The 11,916-nt window shown below is 38.1% G+C and overlaps 1 protein-coding gene across 2 annotated transcripts; it reads right to left on the bottom strand.

Annotated features, from left to right (window-relative positions):
- Positions 1–258: 258 nt before the first annotated feature.
- Positions 259–8,537, bottom strand: ltc4s (leukotriene C4 synthase). Of its 2 annotated transcripts, XM_080416901.1 has the most exons (6): positions 8,458–8,537; positions 7,769–7,868; positions 7,124–7,194; positions 6,819–6,900; positions 5,859–6,050; positions 259–271 (listed from the first exon to the last, which is right to left on the bottom strand). In XM_080416901.1, exons 1-5 carry the CDS (start codon positions 8,516–8,518, stop codon positions 5,903–5,905), a joined length of 462 nt encoding a protein of 153 aa, XP_080273027.1. In that variant the 5' UTR covers positions 8,519–8,537; the 3' UTR covers positions 259–271; positions 5,859–5,902. The 2 variants fall into 2 exon arrangements, with proteins under 2 accessions (XP_080273027.1, XP_080273026.1); XM_080416900.1 differs by lacking the exon at positions 259–271 and having other exon boundaries at positions 5,836–6,050.
- Positions 8,538–11,916: the final 3,379 nt, after the last annotated feature.

The following is an 11,916-nucleotide window of genomic DNA, read 5'->3' as shown; positions in this document are numbered from 1 at the left end:
CGACAACTTGCACGTTTCAGAAATGAATGTGAACACAGAGAAAGACATGAGCCTGTGAATCAGCCAGGTTCATGCATTCGCTACAAAACAGCCTGATCATTGTTTGATCACACTGGTGATCATTATTAGATATTGGTCAGATGGGTGTTTCTTTTCATGGTCAATGGAACTAACATACTATACTTTAATATCTTATTTATTGGGATCATTTTTTAATATAATGTTATATTATCATTACATCTCAAGCTATTGCCATTTATTTGGGGGCCCACTTGCAATACCCACATATCATATATCGTCGAAACCTTGTATTTCCAAAACTTAACTTTTCAAGAAAAGGAAAAAAAATGACCCGGTGTTCCAATGGATCCAATGTAGTTATTTAGTCACAAGCTCTTGTTAATACTTTTCATTGATTGAATATTTATGAAACACACAGACACACTCACATTTTTCAAAAGTAGCAAAAATAGCAGATTTAAAAGCTCACAATGCATCACGATGCGACACGTTGGGAGCTTGTCGATCGGCTATTTTTGCTACTTTTACGCGACACTGTTGTACGACAATTACTATTTTTCAAACTGAAGAAGAGAACAAGATCTTTATAAAGTGGTATCAAATACTTAGATATTCCCAGCATACTTAACTACAGGTGACTTAACTACAGTTGACTTTATAGAACGTCATCAAGTTTTGGTGCATTTTTTACCAGGCACCATATGCGTTATAACAAATAATTGTTTTCTGGAACAAAGTGCATTCTAACAGTTAGATGACAAATAGGCCTACATTAAGTTATTCAAAACCCAACAGAATTCCCCTCATAGTTACTGGTAACATGTCTGGAGTGCGGTTAGGAACAGAAAACTCCCATTTAAATACATAGCCGTGTGTGTGTGTGTGTGTGTGTGTGTGTGTGTGTGTGTGTGTGTGTGTGTGTGTGTGTGTGTGTGTGTGTGTGTGTGTGTGTGAGACAGCTGTACACCACTTGAACGTGATAAACGACAGGACAGGAAGTTCTTTGGCGCAGAAGGCCCCCTAACCAGAATTCTGAGGAAAATAACGCCAAGCGGCATCACTTTCCGAGCCACCACATGTGGCCACCACACGTTCAAGCAGTCAGTCACACGTTTTCTTACATGCACAGATGAACACCCCCACTCTGTTTGGGCTATCAATCGATACATTTTTTTCCTTCCAAATTGTCATTTTCAGCATTTCTATAAATTAACCATTAATTATTGATATGTGTGTTGTTGACCGTTAGCACTGTGAACCCTGATCTATAGGCTACTCCATGTTTTTTATTGGCTTATTGGAGGCGGAGATTTACTTCTGGAAATCAGTGGCAGGAGGAAGAGAGGGAGTAATTACTTGTCCCAAAGGGAAGGGAAATTACCTTTCTGCATTCACCCAGTAGATGGCTGCTTAGATAGCTCAGATGAGCACATGTGGGGGGAGCCATTAGTGGTTAATTGTCTTGCTCCGGGACACGACACATAGACTGGGCGAGCCAAGGGTCAAACTTCCGACCTTCCGATTCCCAGATGCAATACATGGCCTCTTTACCCACTCATCTACGGCCGCCCACACAAGTGCATAGTAATGAATCCATTAGACCATTCATTCAGTCATACAGTCCTTTATTCTGCCTTCCAGATTCAACCCATCACCATCAGCTGCATTCAGTCTCTAAGGCAATGAACGGACACTTCCCTGCCTCTGATGGCCCTCCGCCTCCGCCGCCCTATTTTCAACTAGCATCAGTGGTAGTACATTTACCCAAGTTCTATACTCAAGTACAATTTCAAGGTAAATTGCTACGTATTTCTAATGCATAATGAGTACTTTTATGTTTGGTACTGTAAGCATATGTTTGTGCTTTAAATCAAGTAACATTTTGAATACACAGATTTTACTTGTAATAAGTATTTCTGCAATGTGTACTAGTACTTTTACTTACCATCCACCACTGCTGGATGGTTCGTGGGTCAGATTTGGTGGGTTGATGTACATGGTTAGATGTGTTGAGTTTGCTGGTTCCACTTGTCTCTCTAGCAGTGTTAATTTCGTCAACTAAAAACTATGACAAAAAATGGCCGTCGACTACCTTTTTTCACTGACGAAAACGAAATAAAAACTAAGCTGTTATGACTAAAGCTATGACTAAATATATTGACAATTTCGTCAACAAATAAAAACTAGACAAAAATGACGGACTGCAGAAGAAATCTAGTAGAACTTTGACAAGTCATTTTATGTGCGGGTGTTGTGCTCTGAACATAGCCGATCTACAAGCTTGTAGATCTGCTATTTTTGGCACACAGCTAAGTGTGAATCAGGAATTGCGACACCATCACGGCCCGCCAAAATACATTTTAATAGACTAAATCAACTGTAGATTTAGTCGACTAAAATCCTATGATATTTTGTCAACTAAAACTAGTCTAAGACTAAAACATCTCAGATGACTAAAATATGACAAACTAAATAGAATGTTTTTTTTATTTTATTCGTTTTCAACACTGTCCTCTAGAATGGATAACGCCAAGTGTCCTGAATTCAAAACAAACATGGAGTCATATGCAGTATTTAGCTTGACTCTTGACTGGGACAAGAGAAGCTGAACACATGACTCCTATATCACTTCATTGGCTCCTGAGTTAGCACACAGATTGCTTACTCCAACGGTTCTCAAAAATGTTCATGTCAAGGACCCCCAAATGTATTTCGCCGCAGACCCCCATCAGAAAAGATCTTGTGCCAGAGACTGCCATCTTCCCAGACAATGCACTAATGTGACAGACAGGCTCAATGGTGGTGGACAGGATTCTTGGATTAACAAAGGTCTTTCTTTTCAGAGCTTTACAGAATCATACAGTTATGCTACTTACAGTACCAGGTCATAAACTGGAACTGTATGCCTTAAAGACAATGCGACTCCAATCTGGATAGGACACAAATCGTATTTGGGCTGCCAGTCTGAACAGGGCCTGGACTGCTCTACCTGTGGAGTGCAGCCAGGATGGCTGATTTAATCTGTGTGCATCGATTAGATGCGCAACAGGGGTGTGTAGTCACACCCATCTCTGAGTCCAATTAGTTTGACTCAGGAACCATGGTTATGAAGTCAAATGTCTTAATGAGACTGATTAACCTCGTTCTTGAAGTGAAATAGTTATTAAAACGGTTTTAATTGGGCTTTTGATCATGTTGCCATATGAAACGCTCGGATAAGACACTACTGTATATAATAGAACATCATCTTCATATGTGCAAAGTAAAATAAAAATATACATACATTAAAGGTGGGGTAAGTGATTTTCTTTGGTTAAAATAAGTGACAATTATTTCTATATTCTGATAGTAATCATTACTATAGAGAGGTTTGTTCAATAACAGGAGTCTCCATGTCTCTCCAGCTACATTTTCAGGTCGGTATACCAATTTTATCCAATCAGGATAGAGAACTCAGTCAGGATATAGATTAAACAAGTGAAATGGGAAGTGATGACACAAATAAATGAGCAGAATTGGAACTGGAACACTATAAAAAATTAAGCTGATAAATGGGTACGCTATCCTGATTGGCTGACATTTTGTCACCTACCTGAAAATGTATTTTCTGTTTATTAAAGAGCTGGAGAGATGGGGAAACCCCTGTGACTGAACAAGCACTCTATAGCAATGAGTACTATCAGATTATAGTGCTTAACCTTTTTGTTTTAACCAAAAAACACCACCTACCCTACCTTTAATGTATATAGTGGATACAGTATATACAGGAATAGGATACAGTATATTAGAGAGATTAATACTTGTAAAGCTGACAGTAAATGCATCCTCTGCAACTACTAGGTCTGCAGCTAAATATGCTCTCCTCAAAATAAATACTCTGATATACTGTACAATTACATTATAGTTAGTAAAACTAAACTAAAACTAAAACTAGGTGTGAAAAAAAAGAAAGAAAACATTTTAGTCAATTGAAATAAAAGTAAAAACATGACTGGTAAAACATTTTACCATTGGTATTCAAACACCAAACTATAGAAAAACGAAGTGCACACAGCACACAGCAGAGGGGGGGGGGGGTGGGCACATTCTCCTCTTTGAAGTTCATAATGTCTAGCTACTTGGACCACTCAGTTAGCCACAGTTCTGCAATTTGCAGAAAATAGCTACATTCAGGGTAAAGATCATAGGATCTGCAGTAGGATCCTTTCACTGACTTAGGAATCCTATGATGTCAGTGAAGGGATCCTACAGCAGTTTGTACCTGTATCGCTTGCCTCCTATCCTATGATAAGATATTCTACTTGAGCTTTATGTGTGGACATAAACACCCACGTAGCCTACTGCTTTCGTCTTGAGGCTCGAGCACAACCCCAAACTCCAATTGTCTCTGTAATACTACCAGATGCTGGGTTCTGACTATGTTTTTCACCACATCATCATCAGTGGCCTAAATAAACTTTGAACAGAGGGATTTAAGAGGGATGACAACATACTGGTGAAGATGAGGAAGCTGTAACAGTTGTCTAGTAACGACTCAAGTGGGCAAAACATTTTCTATAATCACTTTCCGTGATTATAGAAAATGTATAACAAATAATAACTTATAAGTAAATGGTTTAGTAATACATTTAGGCTACATGTTTACATTTGTTTATTTGCACTTGGATAAGAAATGTCACATAAATCTTAAAAGAAGTAAAAGAAAAGCAAACAGCTGTACTAGAGGCAGCAGGGGTCACACACTAGTTAAAACAAAACACACAAGAAATTCAAATTATAACGCGCTCAAAAAAGTAACACAGGCCATAAATTACTATTACTTAAAAAACGATGACATTGTAATCACCCGGTCCCTCAGGATAATGCAAATGAGACAACAAATTCTGTGGAGATCATCTATCTGACTATCTATGGTCATTGTTTAACATTATACAATGGCACCACCTGCTGTTCAATATTTATAACTATCAACATAACTATCAACTAGTGGCTGAAAAAGTATAATTTGAAGAGCATTATCATTTTGGATTTATTTGTATGGCCGGTGGGTATAATGTTTTGTCCTTACTTCTGGTCAGACTGAATTAAATACATACATTTTCCTTTTAGGAAATGTAGACTAATGATATCACAATTTAACAATAAAAGTGTATGTTTGGCCTATTTCTTGCAAGCAACCATGGTCAGAACTACAGCCTCTGGAAAGTGCTGCTGTCCAGGATTGATTTGGATAAGAACTAAGCAGTTGTTCTTATATTTGTTGTCATGTTGTCCTCATTCATAATGTCTAGATATATCTCTATCATCATGGAGATTATCAGTGAAAATGTGGCCACAGTACTTCATTTCCTGGCATAAAGAAAGACGACTGTCACATAAGTGAAAAGCTGGGAAGATCTATTTTTTCTTTCTTATTGCGTTTTTTTATATTAACCCATTAAGACCCGAAGCCGATTCTACAAATGTCTTCTAAATCCCAACAGCATTCTGAAAAACGTATGTTTCTATGTCAGTGGTGCTCAAACTTTTTAATTTCAAGGACCCCCAAAATGATGTGTTATTTGGCCGCCGACCCACATCTAAAAAATAGTTTGTTCCACGGACCCCCAGAAGCAAAGATTTGAGATAAAAATGTTTGCTTTAAAGGAATAAATATTCAAAGATTTGCACACATTTTCAAAAAAATAAATAAATAGCAGATCTACAAGCTCATAGCGCGGCACTCGGTGCCGCGCTATGAGCTTGTATGTCTACTATTTTTGAATAGCCAAGGTGTAAAATAATGCTTTTTAGCTCAAATCATTTTTAGCCCACTTGCAGTACCCCCCCTGGCCCACAGGTTGAGAACCACTGCATTAGATGATTTAAAGATCCTCCCCGATTAGGACTCAGCCAGGCCCATGGAGTTGTAGAGCAGCTGGATGAGGTCCAGATCCAGGTATAGCCGACACAGGGAGCACACAACACCCAGAGAGGAGAACCCCACCAAAGCCCACAATACCTTGGCACTGTAATACAGAGGGGCTAGACTGCAGGGAGGGACAGACAGACAGACATTAAGAGAGAGAGAGCGAGTCAGATAGATAGATAAAGTTAAATACAATTAAATTATGGTTTTATTGACGTGTATAATACGGCAGCATGGTTGCACATGTGGTTGGTGTGGTGTGGTGTATTAAAGCTTATTTCAAGTCAGCACAATATTTCCTTATATTATCTACAAGAGGAAATCAGTTGAAAGCCAAAAGCCATCTGCAAGATAACAGCAGACTGTGCACGTAAACATATGGCAGTGATAGCAAATAGATTTACCAAAACTAGGGATGCTTAGGATAAATGTTGTCATGATTTGATCGACAGCGATCACAATTTGTTCACTTCATTAGATTTGTCATATACAATGCATACCATTTGTTATGATAATTATCTGCATGAAGAATTAGAGGAATGAGGTGAAAGCACGCTATCAAGGCTACACACATGCATGAGAGTAACCCTATATTTGAAATAGGGACCAATAGAGCCCACGGTGCAAGGCGTTTTCCCTGGTCTAAGCCACTGATATGCACTCCCAAGATACACTCCAAGATACTGTGTAGGCTTTGACTGTGCAAAGGAAAAATATGTAATCTCAGAGATTTTGGTAAGAATAAACAGTGCGAGCTGGGGCAAATTTTCTGAGTGTGGTGGAGACTCTATCCATCTTATGCTAGCATGGTATACACGACCACATCCTTCTTTACCAGAAGGCAAATCTAATATCTATCACAACAAAACACACACGGATAGACCCCTACCGGCCATGTGCAGACTGAGAATAGCCATTGAAGTAAAGGAGCCGTCCATATAAATACAGAAGTCCAAAGAAGGAGGAGATGCCTGGAATTGAAGCAAACAGCAGCATGGTTTAATATTGATCAACTGTTATAAGGGTGATACTGTGTACCATGCATGTATTTAGACTAGTACACAGAAATGGTACCATCTTGAGGATCAGGTATGTGAAGATAGGTTGAAAATGGGTGGAGTAAGGTTGAGTAAGGTTGAGTATAGCCAGTAATATAGTGACAGTAAATGTTGTAAAGACTCAGAGAGACAGTACCTTGGTGGAAGAACAGACCAGACATCCACAGGACAGTGATGAAGATAGGGAAGTATTCGGAACAGTTAACTCTGAACACAGAAATAAAGGCTTTTAGTAAGGTGGACAAACACCTACTAAAAATAATAATATAACATTTCAAAAGGTTAGGCTAGTGTTGTACATCATAGTGAGTAAGGTAGACAGGGATCTATTCACTTTGCAGATTGCAGAACCGGTCTAGAGCGGATACGGAAACGGCCTGTGTGCATGTGTGGGGATTTACCAGATACAGCAGACGGATGCTAGACTGGATATTAGCATTGAATAGTAGATAGGAGCTGGTGACGCAAGGTTAATGAGCCACTGTTAAGAACATTTCTTAACTATAATATTAATGTTCCTATTCAGGAGCGGGAAATCCCTCTAATTGGCATGGATTTTCTGGAACATGGAAGATTTGTGACACTGGTGAAAACATTTTCATGTAAGAGGAAGAATTTTCAATGAATCAGTGTGATATTGAAGAATTTAAAATGCTATAGTACTAAACAATAAACTATTTGTTCACACTGTAATATAACATACAATTTTGACATTGGACAATTACAAAACATTAGAACATTGATTGTGTACATTTACTAGATGGCAAACTAGAATACTAACTGGGCTCTGAAGACCCTCTCAAATTCAGGACATCCTGAAGTGGAAGGTGGCGACACAGAATACTTTCTCCTGGCATAGATGACCTGCAAGGAAAAATATGCTAAAAACAGCACACATCACACACACAAGCACAACGTTAGTTTACTTTGCATAGTGTAGATACATTGTGATTAAGTAGCTACTACATATAGTGCAAATACTGTATCAAATGTAGAGAGACACACTCTCACTTCAGCCAGCAGGACTATTCTAGAGAAAAACACTGGAGCACACAGGACTTCAGTCAAAGTCAATCATTAACTAGATCCAGTGTCTTTCTCTGGTTTAGTTCTAAATACTGTACTGTATATCAATGCTAGCCTTGGAACAAGACTATCATAGATATTTCATGGAGTCTGACGTTTACTTTCGTATCTATATGCAAACGTAAAAGATAGATAAAATATATCTATGATGGTCTTGATCCAAGGCTATATTAATGCATGACATTTAGGGATGTTTTTTACACATTTAGTAATGCATGTTGTCTCTGTATCATCCAATACATTGCAAATAAAACAAACCAACACACTCCTCTCCGAGTTTTCACAATAAACCATTGATATATGATTCAATTACTATTGTCTCACTCTCACTCAAAGAGCCAAGTTCAGTAACGTGCTTGAATAGTAATTGGTAAACAGTCTTACCTTGCTCCAAAACTCCCAAGACAGACACAGCTGCCAAACACACAATGTGTTCAAGGTGCATCTCCCTGTTGTCTGTACAACATACAAGACTCTTCTGACAGCTCTGTAACTAATACTTCCTGATACCTTCCTTTGTAATACACATTTGTTTCCACTACGTGTAAGAGAACCCCCTAAGGATGGCTGTTTACAGCAGGCCCTGCTGTAAGCAGGTCTTCTGCCACCAAGTTACTTTATGCCATGTCATTGTTCAACATGTTCAACATGCCGGTTGTGGGAGGACAACATAACTGTTAATCAAGCCAAATATTTCAGCTTATAAGGGACCAGTCGAAATTTACATAAGGGGGGGTATGGAGGAAAATAGGGGAGGGTCATGCCTTTCTAATTTTGGTCCAAGGGAGGGTCAGCTAATTTTACTTTGAATCCAAGGGAGGGTCATGCAATTTTGAATTGATAAAATAGTCCGTTTTTTATATACCTTTTTAGTACAGCAGAACAGTGGTCAATGACCCCTCTCCATTTCAAAGGATACAAAGAATTCAAATCAAGTAACACCTTGTCTATTTAGAATCAATGACGGTCGTTAACAAGCCATCAACGCACAGCGAGTGTGAACGACCCAGTCAAATCTATTCAGCGTCTTAACGATGGTGGTTGAACAATTAAGCAAAACTTCAACAGGCGTTATTGGAGAGATGCATTATAAATAGGCCTACTATAACTGGATATTCATAATCATTTGAAGTAATTCTGTGCATGTGATTAATGTGGCTCTATATGGACAGTTGTGTATAGATGCCTAGCTCCACAAGTAAAACCAGAAGCATCAGGCCATAATTGATAGCCTAATTTATTTTATGTAGGCAACAGTGTAGTTGTAGTTGATAATTAAAAGGGCAGAGTGACAAAAGTTTTAAACTACTGGTTACCAAATATTCAACTTTCTTCAATCTGACCAGGATTCAATGGGTTTCCCACATGTAAGATGAGAACACTATCCATTCTGCTACCACTACTACAGATACACTGTGCATTTAGCAAGACTGACTACACTACAGCAATGTTCTAATCAATGTGGAAAGAAAAACATTGGACATATCAGTTTTAAATGTCATGTTGAATTTGATGGGGAGGGTTAGGGGTGTCAAGAATTTCACAATACGATACATGATGTTGGGCATGATATCGATATGATATATTATTAATGTTCTTTTCTCATGTATCATCAACATTGGCCATCATCTTATAAATAACGTTATAAAGCAAGTTAGAAACAATTACAAAGTGCTTTGTACACAAATAAATACATTTGTGCAAGCTTAATGGAGAAGTGAAGTTCTCACTAACTATAAACCCATTGTTTCAGAGGACAGATAGACACTGATATAACAAATATAATATAATATAAGACTGCATAACTATAAATTCCACAAACCTCATATTTTTGTCATCTGGACTTTACCAACCAAGTGCAGCCTAGTTATTTCCAACAGCTAAAAAAATCTATAATATCAGATACAGTATAATACAATCTTAGATTAGATGTAGGCCTATTTGAGAGTGCAGATGCATGTCACATTAACGAGCGTCAACGAGCATCAGCTGACACACAACACCTCCCCTCTGCAGTGCTTTAAACTGAAAGTGACTGGAGTCTGTTTCATTTCTCTCCAAAATACCTTGAATATGATGGAGGACATGATTAATAATTACTATGATTATGATTACATTTTCATGTAAAATGACATTTCATATCATACAGTAAAAACTCCTAACTTTCACCGGCAAAAAAAAAGAAAGTGTTTTTTTTGTATTAAAAAAACAATTAAAAAAATATTACGATACAGTATGACATCATGACAATACCTATCATCACATTTTAATACCACGATAGGCTATATCGTGACACAATATATCGTGACACTTCTAGGTGGGGAGGGTTACTCTTTTTTTTGTAATCACTTGGGGAGGGTCATTGATATTTTTTTTTTGTCAAAGGGAGGGTCATGGCATTTTAGATCAGGGCACATACATTTCCTCCATGCCCCCCCTTATGTAAATTTCGACTGGTCCCTAACTAGTCATAAGCTTAATTTATGAAAACGCTAAATGACATTATCGAATCAAACTTTCTTTATAGAGCACATTTTAAAACCGTGCTTTACAAAGTGCTGTAAATGTTGATGACCAAAACTATACAGCAACCGTTGCTGTATAGTTTTGCTTTACAAAGTGCTGTAAATGTTGATGACCAAAACTATACAGCAACCGTTGCTGTATCGCCTTCGCCTTTCCCTACAAAAAAGTAGGGGGTAACAGTGAATATACTATAATATTAACTACTGTAAGTGAAGGCCAGGTGGAAAGAATATATGTATGTATGTATAAACAAACACATACATACGTATCAACACATACACGCAGACAGACATGTAGACATAGGGTATACACACACTAAATGTAATCAAGCTCAACTGTGGCTAAAAGCCAAGGAGAAAAGGTAACTCTTCAGTTATATTCTTGATTTATTTTTAAAGTCGCATTTCAGTGACATCACTGTCTTTACGAGCGCCGACTTTGAAGTGGGGAATTCTCATCCCAATCCCGACTGACTTGGTTCGTATTTCTATATTTTGAACATCCCATAAGGCAGCAGCAGCCCACGACGCATCTATTGTTCTGGGGGGAGGGGTTGATTTCTTTTTTCATTCGAAATTTTACATGGCACACCTAGCATATCCTCGCGGCCCAAAAAAGGTCCGATTGCCGGGGTTGGGAAACACTGCCATAGGCTTATATTAATTTTCTACGCACCGCGGAGCTCCGACGGTACATGAAAACGTGTGGGTTTACTGTTGTTGTATTAACTTGCCTGAATGTAAGTTGGGGAAATAACCCAACTAAATGGAGGATTGACATATCCCGACATTTTCAAATACTTATATAAATAATTCTCCAGGTTAGTATTAATATACAAATAGTCTTACAAGATGCTGTTTGGATAATTGTCCAAATAAAATAATGATAAAAGGCCTATAAAAACTATACATGAGACACAAACGTATCTGGATATTGAAAACCTCAAGGGATGCTACAACTTTTGACACACTAATGGAGTATATTATAGTATATTGTGGGTTGTATATTGAGATGGGAGGTATGTCACATTAAAAAGGACAAATCAAACACCTTATTATAACAAAAAGAATCGCTACAGCCTCAGTAGTCAACCAGTGAAATTACGGTATTTTACGATGCCTCTCATAGGGATTGCATTGACAGCTGCAGTACATCGTTCTAACGGACCTTGCGTCTCAATTGTGGGCGTGAAATTTGTAGTCCTGTGTTTCTATAGAGCCCGGTCCGTACTTGAATACTTCAAATTCATCCCCTTCCTCATACCACACTTTCCAAAAATGACTTGACGCACTCCAAACAGACAAATGGAGACAAAAA

Source organism: Gymnoscopelus braueri (assembly GCF_963280865.1).
Source record: "Gymnoscopelus braueri genome assembly, chromosome: 20".
NCBI lineage: Eukaryota > Metazoa > Chordata > Actinopteri > Myctophiformes > Myctophidae > Gymnoscopelus > Gymnoscopelus braueri.
The sequence above is the reverse complement of the archived record's forward strand: the minus strand, read 5'-3'. Positions and strand labels throughout refer to the sequence as shown.

What these genes read in the sequence shown, in the direction of transcription:
- ltc4s (XM_080416901.1), bottom strand. Translation starts at nt 8,518, where the DNA reads ATGCACCTTGAACACATTGTGTGTTTGGCAGCTGTGTCTGTCTTGGGA. An exon ending in TGGTCTGTTCTTCCACCAAG is followed by an intron (nt 6,901 to 7,123) that starts GTACTGTCTCTC and finishes CTTCAATTCCAG; the next exon opens with GCATCTCCTCCTTCTTTGGA. An exon ending in TCTCAGTCTGCACATGGCCG is followed by an intron (nt 6,051 to 6,818) that starts GTAGGGGTCTAT and finishes CCCTCCCTGCAG; the next exon opens with TCTAGCCCCTCTGTATTACA.